The sequence below is a fragment of the Malaclemys terrapin genome, chromosome 24, assembly GCF_027887155.1.
Source record: "Malaclemys terrapin pileata isolate rMalTer1 chromosome 24, rMalTer1.hap1, whole genome shotgun sequence".
Taxonomy (NCBI): Eukaryota; Metazoa; Chordata; order Testudines; family Emydidae; genus Malaclemys; species Malaclemys terrapin.
The window spans coordinates 17,280,657-17,298,432 of NC_071528.1; the positions used below are offsets into that span (position 1 = coordinate 17,280,657).

At 44.1% G+C, this 17,776-nt stretch overlaps 1 protein-coding gene across 2 annotated transcripts in view; it reads left to right on the plus strand.

Annotated features, from left to right (window-relative positions):
- The window catches only part of CPAMD8 (C3 and PZP like alpha-2-macroglobulin domain containing 8), a 132,289-nt gene that overhangs the window by 78,848 nt on the left and 35,665 nt on the right, over positions 1-17,776 (plus strand). For both annotated transcript variants that reach the window (XM_054013324.1, XM_054013323.1), the window contains 9 exons: positions 2,631-2,682; positions 3,470-3,768; positions 4,982-5,207; positions 5,828-6,004; positions 11,470-11,551; positions 13,122-13,278; positions 13,727-13,801; positions 16,559-16,724; positions 17,449-17,535. In XM_054013324.1, coding sequence (XP_053869299.1) covers positions 2,631-2,682; positions 3,470-3,768; positions 4,982-5,207; positions 5,828-6,004; positions 11,470-11,551; positions 13,122-13,278; positions 13,727-13,801; positions 16,559-16,724; positions 17,449-17,535 — 1,321 coding nt within the window. The remainder of the gene's footprint in view (positions 1-2,630; positions 2,683-3,469; positions 3,769-4,981; positions 5,208-5,827; positions 6,005-11,469; positions 11,552-13,121; positions 13,279-13,726; positions 13,802-16,558; positions 16,725-17,448; positions 17,536-17,776) is intronic.

Genomic DNA, 17,776 nt, shown 5'->3' on the forward strand with positions numbered 1-17,776 from the left:
ATCAAACCAATCCTGATGTGTTCTTTTCTTTGGTCCAAGAGATGTTATTGCTGTGTCAGTCACTATCTGCTTGAACTAGTCCCACTTTTTGGTTACAGTACCGATCAGTTGTCTGTGGGATGTCAGTTTGTCATCAAGACTCTTCTGGAATTTGTTGAAACATTGAGCATCCTTCAGTTTGGCTATATTGCAAGCAGGTCGCACATGCTTAGGGCGTTTGTCCCGAGAAGGAACAATGTAGAGTTGAAGAGACGTCCTGACTAATCTGTGATCTGTCCAGCACTCTGTGCCTCACATTACTCTGGTAATCAGTACATCTCGGATGTCTCGCCTTCTAACAATGGCATAATCTATCAGATGCCACTGTTTGGACCTAGGGTGCATCCACGTCATTTTGTATTTGTCCGCTTGTCGGAACAGAGTGTTGGTAATGGTCAGGTCATTTTCAGAACAAAGACTCAAAAGAAGTAATCCATTACTGTTCATTTTGCCTACACCATGTGGCCCGATTACTCCTTTCCAGTTCTCGCTGTCAGCCCTGACTTGGGCATTGAAATCTCCAAGTAGGAGTAGTTTATCTGTTACAGGTGTGGCCTTGATCAGTCTGTCAAGATCTTCATAGAATTGTTCCTTTGAGTTGTCAGAGCATATTAGAGAGGGTGCATATGCACTGATGATGGTGACATGACGTTTGGCATTTAGTGGGAAGCGTAGCTTCAGCAATCTTTCATTGATACCCACTGGAAGGTCTGGGAGTTGATGCATCAATAAGGTTTTTATTGCCAGACCAACTCCGTGTATTCTGTCCTCTGTCTCAGTCTTACCTTTCCAGAAGAAGGTGTAACCACCTCCTGGTTCACTCAAGAAACCTTCCCCAGGCAATCTTGTTTCACTTAATGCCGCTATATCGATGTTATAACAGACTCGTTCTCGAGCAATGAGGGCTGTCCTTCTCTCAGGTCTTGCAACAGCTTCTCGATCCATGAGGGTACGAACATTCCATACACCAATGGTAAGTTTTCTCAAATTTTTCTTTTGGTTTCGGCCGCAGATTGGGTTGAACTGCCAGCCGCGGCTTGCTGGCCAGTTGTTGTAGGGCAGGCAATTTGTAGGCCACCTTTTCTAGGCCCCTCCCTTACTAGGGTGAGCAGTGCTGTCTTGAAGAAGGCTGCTCAGATGCCTGGGATGCTGCCGAGCAACTCTGCTGCCCCAAGTACAGAGCTGGACAACCACCTATCCACAGGCCGCCTGCGTGCAGGATTGGGACTACGACTCCCAGTGGTAACCTCCACCTGTTGCTTTGCCCCTCCCCCATCGCCGCAGGACTTGGGTAGTATGATGATGATGATGTTTGATGATTTGCACAGGACCTGTGCGTGAAAGCTTTCGAGTGGTAGAGCCGTTGCACGGAAGCAATCCCACTCTCCCGACCTTAGAAGCCAGACACCAATGGTACGAAAAATCGTCACGACTGGTAACTTCTTTGGTTGCAGTGGATGGCCTTGACGTCTTTCATGCCTCGTCAAGTCCTTCGCTTTCCACAAAGCGTTGCAGAACCGCCTTCTTGGCCGTTGGATCTTAGTGATCTCTTTCGCCCAATCCGCTGGAGCTGACGTCGCATGCGGGGTAGGCATATCCCAAATTCACTGAGGGTTTGAGTCCCATCAGTTACACTCACCTGGTTTGGCCGGCCTGTCGAAGCCGTTGCCCAGGGTGTGGCCGCTGCGCATGCTGCAGCTACTTGGAGCCACAGGTCAGAACTGAGTGACAGGTGGGGACCAAAGTGGATGGACTACCCCCAAAGGGTACGACAAGTCCCCCCATCAGAGGTACTACCCCTCCCTGGCCACCCCATACACCCCAAAATAACACTAGTCCTAGTACAAATATGGGAGGCATCCCCCGATAACCTCATTCCACACTAGAAATACCATGTATTTCTTTATTTTCTAGCTCTTTAAACATTTTGTAATTTATAATAGAACTTTGCCTCTCACCACCAATTTACTTAGTTTCCTTTATAGCCTCTTGTGGGGGAATTCATCAAAAGAAATCTATATCTACTGATTTTTCTTTTTCTGTTATTCTGCTGAGTCTATCAAATATTTATAACAGGCTGGATGAGGTATGATTTTCCTTAATAGAAGCTGTGCTGGTTTGCCTCTCTTATATCATATTATCTAGGTATCTTTTAAATCTCTTTAATTACTGTTTCAGCTACCTTACATAGACATGAAGTAAAGCACACTGGGCTGACATTCCCAGGGTCACCCTTAGCACCTTTTTAACAACAGATAAAACACTCACTATCCTTCAATATGGTAGATGACTGTAATGATTGAAAACATATTGTTTGTTTGCAGCTCAGCCACTAAGTGTAAAATTCTGAAGCTTTAATGCCTGAAGTTAAGTGTCTAAATCCATACTTAGGTACATTCGAAAGCAATGACGAGCCATAGTATGTCTTCCTGATAACAATGCCAGTGAAATGTCATATTCCATAATGTATAATGGGCCTTTAATGCTATATGGCACCAGAACTTTATTTTGTGTATTTATAACTAAAACTAAATGGTGGTTGCTGTTAATCCAAGTGTTTATTTTCCTAATGGATTTCTGCCTTTGTATAGCCAGAGGGATTACCCAGAGAATATACCTACAGTGTGTTCTTCTGCCCTAATGGTAAGTTTGTGGTTTGAATACAATATGACAAAGTTTGTTTTTTTCCACAATTTAAGTTATAAATAGAAAGATGTTGCTTTACCCCATGAAAAACTTCATTTGTTTCCCTCTTTTCAGTAGGAAAATCAGTAAAATTTATATTCCATCTATGGCTGATGGGTTTACAGCATGTACATCAAGCTATTGATCTAAAGGGTCTTTCATACCTGGCTGGCTAACTATGGACAATATTAATTGGCCAAATGCTATATGCAAATAAAAAGTGAACTTCCCTTTCTTTATAAAACTGGCTAAGTATTTTGCACAGTGGACCACAACTGTGGCCAAATTAGTCTGTATTATATTTTTAGTTGATTTTTTAATTCAGATTGAAAGTCAGAGTATCCCTTCTGTCTGATTCAGATAAATTGGATTTGGCTACAGTAGGTAATTATGATTTGGCTTCTGCTAAACACGGAGTCTTCTTGATCATTTAAATTGGGAATTGAGAAATCATGTATAGACTTCACAAGAAATATACCTGGATTGTTTGAAATAACAAGTCCTAATTCTATATAGGAAGGAATGCAAGAAAGTGGAAGTTAGGAAGAGACACCCCTATCTACTCTGCTAGTTTGATTTGTGAGGCACTGGAGTGACAAATGCATACTGACACATTATGCAGCACAAAGCCCCATGTGTTTGAAGTTCTGTCTTGGGCTAAGTGGGTTTTTATTAACAATTTTGTGACCGCCTAACTTAACATCAAGATCTAATTCTGACAATATTCCATTATTTTTTTGACTAGAGAAAATTCACATTTCTACACCTAACAAATATGAGTACCAGTATATGCAGAAGCCTGCCCGGATGACTCATTTCGACATTGCAGTGAAAGCGCACAATGATGCTCATTTTGCCTTGTCCTCTGGCCCACATGACATGGCAGAGATGACTGAGATTGTCATTGGTGGGCATCAAAATGCTAAAACATGGATTTCTACTAGTAAAATGGGTGAGCCAGTTGTCAGCACAGACACAGCTGGCATCCTCTCTTGGGATGAATTCAGGAGCTTCTGGATCAGCTGGAAAAATGGAATTATTCAGGTAGTGAATTTGTCTGTGTAACAACAGCCTTATGGTCTTAACCAGACCGAGAGGACTCCGAGTGTATATATGGCACATTTCCATTAGCCATGTTATAGAAAGAAAGAGCCTAATTTCTGTTCCTTTTCTATGTTAAATTTTTATTGGGCAGTTTATATTAGAGCACTTGATTGTATTTCTAAATGTTTTTCTTTGTGATGCAGTGCCCTGGGCACCTCAGCTTTAAAAATTATTGTTATTAAGTGTATTAAAAGTATTTGCTCCTGGGGAACACAGGTCCAGCTGGTCAGTACTGATGGGAGACCAGTGGGAAATAACTTGCTGATATCTCCTTAATTTCCAATTAAATCCAGTGGAGTTTTGCTTGTTTATGTAATGTTCTCATGATGCAACTAGAGGTTTAAGCCACTGAGTCCAAGGGCACTGTAGAGGAGCGGACTCACCCCTGCGGCACCTCCTGTTGGTGTCTTCTGGGAATTAGCTCTTCCAGCATCCTGGAGCGCCCCCTGCAGGCCGGTGATCCACCTGTCCTCTGGCCCCCGTGTCCCTCCTGGACCCCAGTGCCTGAGTATCTGGGGTGCTGCCACCTGGCAGTACACCCCTCAGTACTAGGGTCTCCCCTCCCTGGGGAACCCCCACCCACTATCCCTACCTCGCCTCAGAATAAGGCCACTGCCAGTCACCAACTAGCCCCTGCTCCCTGAGGCAGACTGCAGTATAGGCCACTCATCACAGGCAAGGTTGGGTTTGGACCTGCTGCCTTGGCCTACCTATGGGCTGCCCTCTGCAACCCCCAGTACCCCTTGGCCTTCTACTAGGCCACAGCCTGGGGCTATCCAGGCTGGAGCTCCCCAGTTCCTCAGCCTGTCCCCAGCCCTGCTCCACTCAGGTACTCTGTCTCTAGCTCGCTACAGCCAGGCCCTTCTCCCTCTGAAGGCAGAGAGAGACTGCTGAGCTCCTGGCTCCCAGCCTTCTTATACAGGCCAGCTGGGGCCTGATTGGGGCGTGGCCCAGCTGTGGCTACTTCCTCACTCAGCCCAGTAGCTTTTCCTTTTGCCCCAGCCCTCTGCCAGGGCTGTTTTAAACCTCTCAGGCAGGAGCAGGGTAACCACCCTGCTACAGGCACATACAATAGATTTCCAAATTTAACAAGAGAGGCAGGTTTGACTTGGATGTTCCTCCTGGAATTGGATGGTTTGCTTGTTCCTTTCAGGTTGGCCATGGTACTCAGATGCTAAATGAATCCATTATTGTGGAGTGGGCCATCCCCAAACAGCCCGAGGTGAAGTACATTGGCTTCTCCACAGGCTGGGGCTCAATGGGAGAGTTTAAAATCTGGAGAAAAGAAGAGACGGATGAAAATCACAATGAAGCGTTTACTCTTGGAGTTCCCCACAATGTGATCCCTGGATCAGAAAGAGCTACTGCCTCAATAATAGGTACCAACTAAAAGGGAGTGGAGGTTAATAAAGATAGATGCTACAAGCTAATATTTAAAAGTAATATGAACCAGGCAGGATAAATAATATTACTTTCTGGGATGTGGAATGGTTTGCCTTTCAGTTGCTGGTTTGAACCCAGTCCAGGTTGACAGTGACTGAAAGTTGACATCATCCGATGGTTCTTCAGTAGCTTCTATGGAAAGAGATGACAGTAGCCAATGGAAATGTGTGCACAAAATCATCACAATCACAAGTTGCACTAACTAGCTCTCTTGTTAACGGTCTTAGCTGGTTAGCCAAGGAGTTAATGAGCCCTGGAGATTGAAATTTCCTCTCTACTCCAAGGGAAACCCTGCATGGCTAAGACTGAGGATCTCTGGGGGTTCCAATTTTATATTAAGGTTTAGTGTTCCCAGAAGGGTGCATCTGATGGAAACCAGTGGGCTTAATTTGGTTTGTGCCATTATAGTTGTGAGTAGAACCTTCGTCAGCCATTCAGGTTCCTCCTTCCTCAGTTTTGTACATTTAGAAAATAAAATTAAACAGTGAGACAACAGGGAGAGAGAAGTTAAATGTAGTGTAGAGGTACTGAATGTGTGTCTCATTGTTTTAATCAGGCGATGTAATGGGCCCTACGCTTAACAACTTGGACAATCTTCTACGATTACCATTTGGATGTGGAGAGCAGAACATGATCCATTTTGCTCCCAATGTCTTTGTCCTCAAATATCTGCAGAAAACCAAACAACTCAGCTCTGAGGTGGAGAGCGAAGCCACAGATTACCTGGTGCAAGGTACTTCCTCAGACTCATAGACTGTAGAGACAGAAAAGACCTATCAGTAGTCTAGGCCAACAGAGCATATTACTAGTTTAACATTGTCCTGTCTAGCCTGAAATATCCTGAGTGATGGGGCTCACACCATTTCCCTGTGGAGATTATCATATAGCCTCATAGATATCAGTGTCAGGAAGTTTTCCTTGGTACATAGCCTATATTTTCCCTTCTTAATTACTCCTAGTTATAGATTCTTTTACTCTCCTAAATATTTTCTTTCTCTCCTAGTTGTTTACAGCCTTCAGATACTTGTGCAAGGCTATTGTGTTTCCATTAGTCATTGCTTAGCCAAGCTGCATGTATTTAGTTTTTTTAATCTTTTTTTCTAAATCAATCCTTCCAGCCCTCCAACCATTTCTGTTGTTATTTGAACTCCCTCCAATTTGTCAATATCTTCTTAGTTACAAGTTGTCCAGAACCAAATTAGTATCCCAGGAGCAGTCATTCCAGAGCCATATGGAGAGGGTCTGTCCCCACCCTGTTCAATGTCATGTCATTTCTGTGTGTGTAGCCTAAAGCAATCTGCTTTTTCAAGCGTTTTCTCTCTCTGCATTCAAATAGGAAGGATGGTTTGTACAGAATGGTTTGTAGCTACACAAAGCAAGGCTCCCAGGAACAGGGAAGAATTACAAGAAAATTATTAAAAACAAGAATGACCCACGAGGGGATGGACATAGGCTGCCTTGTGCATGACTCAGACAATAGCCATGTCATGGAATCATAGGTGACAGGGTTAACTGGGATTCCTCAGAAAAAGTAATCCATTCCCTGTACCCATCAGCAAGAGCCCTATGTTATTTGCCTTTAGGGACTGGGCCAGAATTATTTCACTTAGTAGTATGCTGTGCTCTCTGCTTCCCCTCAAAGTTAGACCATTTTCTAATAGCCGAGCTCAGTTTATCATTTTTAATAATATACAGTTTTAATTTACAACCTTTCAAGTGTTTGGGCTTCAAATTCGGCATGTTAATTTACCTCCACAGAGGAAATCCCACAAGGCTATTAACCTTCCTGTGCTCTCTGGGACCCTTGCCAAGTAGCAGGTTCTGATGGAGAAAGCCCTTGTCCTGCTTTATGAAGGCCTTTGCACCTTACTGAACAAGAAAACTTCCTTTTGCCACTAAAATCCATCCATCAAAGAGCAAAATCAGTGGTTCTCAAACTTTTGTTCTGGTGACCCCTTTCACATAGCAAGCCTGAGTGCGACACCCCCCCCTATACATTAAAAACACTTTTTTATATATTGAACACCATTATATATGCTGGATGCAAAGCGGGGCTTGGGGTGCAGGCTGACAGCTTGCGACCCCCCATATCATAACCTTGCGACCCCTGAGGGGTCCCGACCCCCAGTTTAAGAACCCCTGAGCAAAATCATAGAACCTGTTATCACTTGCAGTTCCCAGCTCCATTCCTTAATCCTCAGTGCTGTGCTGGGCTTCTCGGTAAAATGTCTACCGTACCACATCAAAGTTCTTAAAAACACAGATGAACTCTAGAGAGATGAAGTGTCTCGTTTTTGCACCTCTCCAGTCTGTAAAAAGGGATGCATAGAAAATGTAAGAACAAGCATTCATAAGAGCAAGCAAGACGTGAAATGGCTCAGGAGAGAGGTCTAACAAGCAAAGAAAAATAAATGTAAGAGTAACAGCCAAGGAAAGTGTAAGAAGAGTGACATACAGAAACTTACCACTGGCTACCAGCAAAATGAATCTGAATTTATTGTTTCCAACATGACACAATCTGGTGATGAAGAGATACTTTTCAGCAGTAAATTGTATCTGAGGCTTATGTAGGGATCTCACTATAAAGGAAAAGTCAAATTGAATGCAGCAGCTATTGCTGGTCTGTGAAGAACATCTTTCTCTTTGGTTTCTGGGTGTGAAAAGGCTTCACCTGCCTCCTGCAAGCTACAGAACTACTGAAGAATTCGGAAGGCAGTGACTTTTTGTAGTATTGTCAGTGAACATGTGTATTGACTTAGCTGTCTGGATGCACAGAATTACAGGCCAATTCCTACCACCAGCTCGCCTTAGTCTCTTGTCTGTGTCTGCGCTCAAAGTTGAGGTTGGTGGGTAGAATGGCTCCAGCAGCAGTTGGAGAGATGTTTGTAAACCTCCTTGCCAACTCTGTGACCCCACTTGTCATGGTAACGACTTTTTTCAGCAGAGTACCTTTTAGCCCAAATAGGCCATAGCAGGGCTAAAAATAGTTTAAGCAGAGCTTGAATGCAGCACTTGTATCTGATGTGAACTTAGGCCTGGTCTACACTACACCTAGGTTGATGAAAGGCAGCTTACCCACTGACATAACTACCCTGCTATGCCGACTTAATAACTCCAGCTCCACAAGAGGCGTAGAATCAATGTCACTGTAGTTAGGTCAACAAAGTGTCAGACCATATCTACACATACAGCAATGCAGTGGTGCAGCTCTCCTGACAGAATAAAAAAAATCCTGCAAGTGGCATAAGCTGTGTCGGCATGAGACGCTCTCCCACCAGCATAGCACTGTGCACATTGGCGCTTATGTCAGGGTACCTTATGGATTATTCACACCCCTGAGCGACATAATTTTTGCCTACATAAGTGGTAGTGTAGACATAGCCTCAATGTAGACGCTGCGTTGCTTTCATCGACTGTTACTGGCTTTCAGAAGCCATCTCACAATGCCCCGCACTGATGGGACAGTTGGTACAAGTGCTTGTGATGAGGACATTCACTGCCCACTCATGGAGGATAGGTCCATCAATGGCTATTAGCCAGGATGGGGAGGGATGAAAAACCATGCTCTGAAGTGTCCCTAGCCTCTGTTTGCCAGAAGCTGGGAATGGGTGATGGGACTGATCACTTGATGATTACCTGTTCTGTTCATTCTCTCTGGCATTGCTCCCAGAGTCTCTCTCTTTCACCAAATTGGGTTCTTCCCCTAAGGCTACTGTTGCATTATCTTTCTGTGGAACAAGTGGATTTTATTCTCCTACTTTTATCCATATATCCTCTAAATCCCCAGTCCAAGCTTTTCACTTCTTGAGCATAATTAACTTCTAGGAATTAATTTGTTTTCTATTTTACAAACTCACCCAGCTCTGCTCTCTCTAAAAGGGAAACTTTTGGAGGTTGTGGAGAAGCAGGGGGAGATGGATAGCCACTGATAGGAGGTTGTACTGCTGCCTGTATCTGCAGAGGTCAGCAAAGCTACTCAGTCCCTGGAAATGAAAAATTAATCCATTCTCATAAAGATGTCATGCAGCATGGAATAAAAAGTCTATTTATGGGTCAGAGAATTAGCCAGGCTCCAAATGTCTCTCTGTCATATAGCCTCTTACACATCTCCATATCAGAAATGGCCATTCTGAAGGATTTAGATCCAATGGACATTTAAAATCTTTGCCAAAATGACTGTGTATTGGGGTTTCCACATTATAGAGACTTGGCCCAATTTTATTAGCACTGGCAGTTCATGATTACAAGGCAAGTAGGTTTGATGAAAGGTGAATTCCATCCATTATAGCTAAAATGCTAATCCCATCTTTATCTTCGGCATTTGAAGGACATTCACATAGGGAGCACTTGTACATTAAGGTGACCGCTCTAAACGGATGCATCCTGAAATGGGCCCCCGGTATTTTCTCTTGATCTTCAGTATCTAACTTCACAATAACTGTTAGGTTAAAATGTGCCTTCTGTAAGACAGCCCTATCAGCTAGGAAGGGTTCAAATAAGTTAAGACCCCGATGACTTAGCTATTGCATGTCTCAAGAAACTGCTTGACAAGGTGATCAATCTTATTGTTCCCCAAGCTGACTTTTCAGCTCAGGAATTTTTCTCAACTAAAGGGAAGAGAAAGAAAGTCCTAATAAAAGGAAGATATGACTGACAAGTGCTATCCCATATATAGACATGCAAAGAGCCTCCAGCTGGGCATGGAAAAGAGGAGGACAGCGCAATCTTTGCCAACTTCTTTGTTACTTGATAAGTGGAAATGATTAAGAGAACACCCTCACTTCCTGTGGGATCAAGTCATGAAGATGGACTCAGTTGTTGCTGGCCACATCCCTTAAATATCGTCTCACCACCAGCTTGGACAGAGAGATCTATGTCCTGGTTTGATGTTATCATCCAGGGAATTAGCTCCTCAGCTGCAATAGGAGAGTGGTTGTGGATTGTTGTTTAAACACAGAGAATGTTTTGTAATGTTGCACCTTTATGCAGTAATGTCATAAACTAAAAATTTCTAGTGGCCAAGGTGCAGGAACTGATCTTAATATTAACTATCCCAGGTGTCACGGACTTGCAGGTCAGGCCCACTCTTGGCCCTGTGTGGTCTATGGGGGGGGGGTGCCCCTTACAGTGAGACAGCCCTTCTCGGGGGTCCACTCTCTCTCGGGGTTAGGCCCCTCCACCTCCTGGAGCCACACCTCTCTGAGCCTTAGCACACCTGTTTCTCGCCGTGGGCCCCCTCAAGGAGTCCACTCGCTCTGAAGGGGTTGATGCAACCCTGTTCTCGAGACCGGAGTGACTCTCAGCCAGCGTAAAACAGGAGGGTTTATTGAGCATTGAACACAGCACAGGAAACTCTCAGGGCCTCAGGCCTGGCCTCCCTCAGCACAGCACATCCAAGTCTCTCCTTCATCCAGGTGGGCTCTGCCTGCTCCCCCTCTCCAGCCCTGAGCCCCCCTGCTTCCCAGCTGGGCCTCTGAGATCATCGGCCCCAATCCCCGTCTCTGTCCATTGTCTTCTCTCCAGGTAAACAGGGTCATAAACTGGGTCACCTGGGCCTCCTCTCCTCTCTTCTGTCCTCTGGCCCCCTCTGGCTGATACCGGCTGGTTAGGTCACCGGGATCCTCTCTTTACAGCCCATTGTCCTCCCATTGGCCAGAACCAGCTGCAACTCCTGAGCTGGGTCGCTGGGTTGTCAGGTCACCAGTCGCTGGGGTGTCCACCCTCCAGGCCATCGGCTGGGGTCCCAAGTTCCCTCTCCGGTCCTCTATAACAACAAACTCGCTCTTCCCTCACCTCGTTAAACCACTAACACCCAGGGACACTGAGTCCCACTCCCTCTGCATGCAAACAATTGGAAAAAACAAGAAAATCCCCCACTTCGTCACACCAGGAACTCTGCATCCTAACCAGTTCTTGGATAAGTGTAGTGCTCAGTAAGAGGCTAATAGCAGAAGTTATGTTTTGATCACTTGTCTTCAGGAGATGTATGGAGACTTATAAATACTAACCTGTAATAAGATTGAGATAAGATCTATTCCACACATACACAGGGTTGGCTTTACCATACACAGCAAAACAAGAGGTTGTCTTTGGCAGCAGAGTCCGCCATACCAGTGTTGGATGATCTGAGTCTTCATTCAGTTTAAACATTTGCTTTTCTAAGTTGCTGGACTCCCACAATTCTTTTGTGATTTCCAGGTTACCAACGCCAGTTGACCTACAAGAGACAAGATGGTTCCTACAGTGCTTTTGGCGAGAGGGACTCCTCAGGGAGTATGTGGTAAGCAAGTTGCTATTTAAAACAGAGTTAAAAATTCAGTGTTTGCCAAATTGAAAAGGACATAATTGGCAAAAAGGACAATAACTTTCCAGCTTGTGTCAGGATGTCACACATAGCAGAGAGTAAAAATGATATTTAATGGCTAGAAGCCTGCTAATGCTCTACTGCTAAGTGTTTTGTAATCTCACATTAGATGGGTTTTGAGGATCAGGGACTGTTAAGATGTTAGTTAATGCACGTCCCTTTAAGGTTCAAAAGCTGTAGTTTAGGGTCAGATTCTATGCCATAGAACTGCATAGGCAGTGCATGACCTCAATAAGCACCTGCTTACTTGAGAACAGAACCCCACCCAGGCTGTGTTGGGGAGATGGCAGGGCACCTCCTTCAGGGCAGAAGGAAGAGAACTGAGCACATTTTTCAGTGGACTCCAGCTCCACCTGGATGAAACAGAACAGGATGGATGGATGGATTCCCAGGAAACTGAGCTGCAGGGCCTTTCAAGGTACCAGTTGTGTTGGGGTAGTAGATGGAGGGTGTTCCAATGTTCTCTAGAACACCCCCCATTCCCCAAGACTCTGCTTTACCTCAGTATTAGCATTTACTTGACTAAATGCAGCACCTTAAACTAAAAAGTTTTCCATTTTGTTCATTTGCCTGCATTGTCACTCAATTTCTTCAGCTGCTCTGTATTTTCCTTTAGATTGACTTGCTCCATGAACTCATCTGAAAGGGAAGTAGAATTTCTGTGAATGATGATGCTTAACTTTTTTAAAGATAATAAACTCTACTTTCATCTCAGAGCTGGCATCTCTTAGTCCCTAGATATAAAATATTGTAACACACAATTACTTAACACTCGAAAAATCCCCTGCCAGGAAGCCTGCCTCCTACCCTCCCATTCCTGAGGGGCTTGTAAAATGAGTGATTCAGTCTCCCAAAACCGGCTGGAGTTCACACTTTTTGCATGTCAGAGGTTTAGAATTCTAAAAGCACTTCTTCTGTCTCTGCTTAAATCCTAACGCTCTACAGAGACAGACTTTAGCAGTGGTTTGAATTTCCAGTTGTTTTATTATCAGTAAGTAATTAAAATAGGGGAAATTACAATATTTTCCTTCTTGTCCATCTAGTATTATATCTGAATTGGTAATTGTACGAATCTTATTTCAAAAGTTTGAGTCAGGGAGCAGCTAAACACCTGTATAAGAGAAATTAATTCCAGCCAATGACAATGTTGAGTCAAATTTTGGCTCTTTTTCTATTTACGATATCCTATGGTAGTGAGTTCCACAGGCTTAACTTTCTTTTTTGTTGGGTTTTTGTTGTTCTTTTTAAATCTTTCTCAGTTTAAAATATGCTGCCTTTGAATTTCATGCAGTGTCCCCTTGTTTCGTGTATTATTCAGAAGGGTAAATAGTGCCCAGTTTATCGTCTCTACACCATTCTTTTTTTTGTATATTTCAATAGTGTCTCCTCTTCTAGATTTTTGAAACATACATTTCCCAGAAGCACTATTTCCCAGATAGTGTTCTCTGTTCTTCGTCTCAAGAACCTGCTGAATTTGTGTTTTCAGGCTAACAGCCTTTGTTCTCAAGTCCTTTGCGCAGTCTCGTGGGTTTATTTTCATCGATCCCAAGGAATTAACAGCTGCAAAGGATTGGATCATTCAGCACCAGAAGGAAGATGGCTCGTTCCCTGCTATGGGTAGAATATTAAATAAGGACATCCAGGTAAAAACTATAGAGACTTAGAATCATGCAATAAATGCATTTTTAGAATGTTACCAGGGTTGGAGGTAGTGTAATCTTATGGTTAATATGATTTTTGTGTTAAAGGGCTATGATCCTATGGGAAAGAAACTAAAGAGGGGTTTCAATAAAGCAGTCTGCTAGGGCTTAGCTGTGTGCCACCCTTTGAGAATCCCACCATGGCACTTTGAAACTGCATCTCAACTATGAAGCTCAATGTCTCAGATGTGCTACCAGGCCATGGACCTGGCAGAAAGTTGCAAAGGGGAATTGGGTTTCAGAACTATAGGCTCACCAAGTACAAATGTGAAAGGATCCTATGGCCTTTCTCATGGTTCCAACTTATTCCCTGCTTGGCTTCCAAAGTCCTTCCATGCAGCGTGCTGCTGTTCAATTTTCACCCATTTGTTTTATGTTTATCACACTCCAGGGTGGAATCCATGGCAAGATCTCACTGACAGCATATGTGGTTGCAGCTCTGTTGGAGACGGGCATCACCTTTGAGGTAAAGGACTGAACAGCAGCCATTAAAATAGATAAGAGTGGAATGTCTCAAAATAATCTTTTCTAAAGTTAGCCATGGAGATTCCTGCAACCTCGGATTGTGAGCTTGTGGCTTTTTCCAGAGGAGCAGAGCTGCTCTCTCTAAATCCCCTCCAGCAGCAGGCAGTTGTCTCCACATAAGTTGCTGAGCAACTCAGAAAGGCAGTGACCACACTAAATACGGATTTGTCTCTCTGCTCCTCTTTGTCCTGATCCTCATAGGTGGGTTTGCTGGCAGCCCCTGCCAGGTAGCCACGTTCATGAATTCCACAGCCTGTAATTCCTCAATTAGACTATTTAAAATTATCAGATATCTTAGAGAAGAGTCACTTTCCTGTGATATGGTGGAATGTAAACTGCAGCAAAATGTTCACCTTTGCTGTAATGCAATTTCCTGGTGCTTAATCCAAGGCATATGTGTGGAGAGCCACTGCTTTCTATCACTCCAGAAGAGTAGGAGGTAGCCAGATCTCAGTGAATAGAAGATGTCTTGGATTGCCTATTAAATTAATCCTGAATCCCCTGTACTGTGTTACCTTTATTAAATCCAGAAGGGGAAGCTGATTTACTATCTGAAGAGAGTTCAGTTGGATGTGTGAATGAGTTAATGGTCCTCAGTCCAATTTCTGTTGGATAAATAGCTGTGTCCCAAAAACTACGGCCACAATCTCCTCGATTGCTGCTGGTTCTGGTAGATAGGCTGAAAATTGAATGACCCTTGGAGACTCTCACCTCCAAGAATAGGCATTGTCAGTGTATTCTTATTTCTTTGTATTACAGTAGTGCCTACAACTCCACTGTGCAACAAACACCTGCCCCAAAAAGTTTACTGTCTAAGTAGACAAGGCAGAAAGGGAAATAAAGACACAGAGAGGGGAAGCGACATGCCCAAGGTTGCACAGCAGGTCAGTGGCAGAGCCAGGAACAGAAACCCAGTCTCCTAACACTGACTCTTAATCCAGTGCCCTACCCCCTAAACTATATGATCACCCCAAGTTTATAGAGCAGTTGCCTGTGCTGGACTTGTGTAGATAAATGGTGGATTTCACTGTTCATTTCTGTCAAGCTGTCCCTACATTAGTAAAAAGAAAGAGAAATATATCCCTGTCTCCTCATTCCAACAGAGAGGGCAAGCTCTTACTCTTAATTAGCTCTGGAAGCCTTCTGCCATATCACTCCCCAATGTGAACTGGGTCCCATTTGATTCATTTAGGTCTTGTATGAGCAAGGTTCTAAAGATACATTTTATATATAATATAAAAAATGTGGGTTTAGTGTAGGGATGACGAGACTTTCCCAAACTGAGCCCCCCATAGCCAACTTGCTAGGAGCTACAGAACTACAAAAACGGAACAGATTGTCTCTTATGTTGAGGTGCGTGCAGTGTGCTAGTAGCCTGGTACCGATGAGGTGGGGCTTCTGGGCTGCACTGTAGAATTCTGCAGGCTACACTCTGGCCACCCAGACTTCAAATACTGGACAAAGTGAGTTCCCCAAACCCTTCTGGAATCCCTGTAGATTGCATGTTGGAGCCTGCTACTGATCTCACAGTCTCTCTTTCTCTGTAGCCTGTTTGTGATCACACATTGCACACTCTCAAAAGAGCTGAGCCGAGCATTCCCTGTGGGGAGGGAATAACAATAAATATGTTTATGAATCTGATACCATGTGTCTCTGTAGAGAGAAAGCTCTGTTTAGTGTGTCTCTTTGGTGTCCCCTACTCAGACATGTTGATTGCCTGTTCAGGCATAAAACACTGTTTTTAAGGGGATTTTTAAGTTCCCAGAGGAGCCATGAGGATCTCTTCGGAAAACCTTTGTGACTGATATGCTCAGCGTGCTGTAGACCTGTGCTTTGCAAAGCTCTCAGAATAAGGGCCCGAGCCTGCAATGTGCTGAGCATCCTTTATTCCTGTTAGACTCAGTGGGAGTTGAGGGCACTCAGCACTGTGCAAGATCTGATCCTGAAAGTGCTAAAGGAGTAAGTTGCCACCCCCTCTGCTGCAACTCCCCTTTATGGGAAAGATAGGGCAGGGAGGGATATTCTCGCTAGGCCTTTTCTAAGTCAGATAGCCCCAAAAGTCCAAGTTCATGACAATCTGGTGGTTTCCCTAGGGGAGATCTGCAAGTGTTACTAATGATCTGAGCTAGGAAATGAGGAAGGAAGAAGGTAAGTGTCACAGGGCAATCAAAGGAAACCCAATTACATCAAATCCAATTAAATTATTTCTATAAATTGTTAGAGCCTTGTTCCTGCATGGTGAGGTCATCGGGGGAGTTAATAAAACATGTCTGCTGGCTAAGGGGACCCTGGGAATATTGGCCTTTATTATCATCTGGTATCTGCTAGATGCTCTGGAGTGTCAGGGACCCAATCAAATGTACAGTTGAGACTTCATTGCTATTAAATATCTCTGCTACCCATGCTGAGTTCTACAGGGGAATGAAGCCTCTTCAGCATTAGGGGAACAAATATGTCTCAGCAACATTAATATCTGGATCTTTCTTACTGTGATGTTAGTCCCCATTTTTTTAACCCTTGAGTCACAGCCCTACTTAGGGAAAGGAAGGGGTCAGTCGGTTCTGTACCACACAGAGCAAAGTGCATGTTCACACTGCTTCCCTAATGGGCACAAGGCCATGAGAAATGTAGCGATCTCAGCTCTGGAGATGCAGGTGCTAATAATATACTGGTCTCTTTCCCGCTCCACCCAATTTAGGAAGAAAAAGCAGCAGTTGCCAAAGCAAAACACTTCTTGGAGTCCAACTTGTATTCTGCAGAAGACCCCTACACCACAGCCCTGACTGCATATGCCCTGACTCTTCTGCACAGTCCCTCTGCTGCAGTGATGTTGCGGAAAATGAACAGCATGGCCATTATGCAAGGTACTATGCACCTGAGGGTCAAGCTGGCATGCCCCTCAAATAACTTCTACTGCTCTGAGGCTTCACAGACAATGTACTCAGTACAGGCCTCCCCAAGGCACTTGTGGAAACAAGGTAACAGCATTTGCCAGCTAGAACAAGTGATTTCAGTTTCAGCCTGGGGAGGATATATCCTCTGAGATGAGGGCTTCCTCATGACATGAATCGACCTTTATAACATAGTTGTCCTGATTCTCAGGATACAGGGCAAAGTCCTTCAGCTGCAGACATTGGTTTGACTCCACCTTCCCTAGCTTCTAGCAGTATTGGTATGAGTGGCCTCTGCTGTGAGCAGTGTAAGTGCACCAGAGACTTTGCAGTGCCATTATGTGACATCCTTCTATGATGCCACAAAACTTGATCAGTGACACAAGATCTGATTCTGCAGATGGCTCCTCAGAATGCAAAATTCAGCAGCCTGTCAGCATTAATCCTCTGTTTCCTTCTGCCCCCAGCCAAAATAAATCTCTCCTTACAAATTGTTGTTAAGCACCAACAATGTAGTTAGCACTGTATGTAACCCAGAGGAATTCATAGTCCCTGCCCCAAGGAGCTTACTCTGTAAATGGAGTGGCAATGCAGTACAGGAGGTGGTTTGGTTTCAGAGCAAATATGTGACAGCAGAGTTTGATTCTCTCCATGTCTAGGGACTAGCTTTAACTTCTTTACTGCTTTTCCATTCTAGATGGCTTTACACACTGGAGCTTAATGGGGACTCTGGTTACTGATGAAGATACATTCATGGGATTTAACGATGGGCTTTCTCAATCAGGTACCCCTGTTTGTGGTTATTTATGATACTCCTGTTGGGAGAAAGACTGAGATTATTCTCTGTTGTTTTATATAATGCCTGCAGTGTGTTAATTGCTTTTCAGGTAGGTAAGAAGTGAAGGTCCCTGCCCCAAGGAGTTCACATTGTGAAGGCAAAAGAAAGGAAATGGGGTGCAACAAAAGTCCAGTGATTGAGTGGGGCAACATGCACACATCTTGTTAGTTGCATGTTTTTTATAATG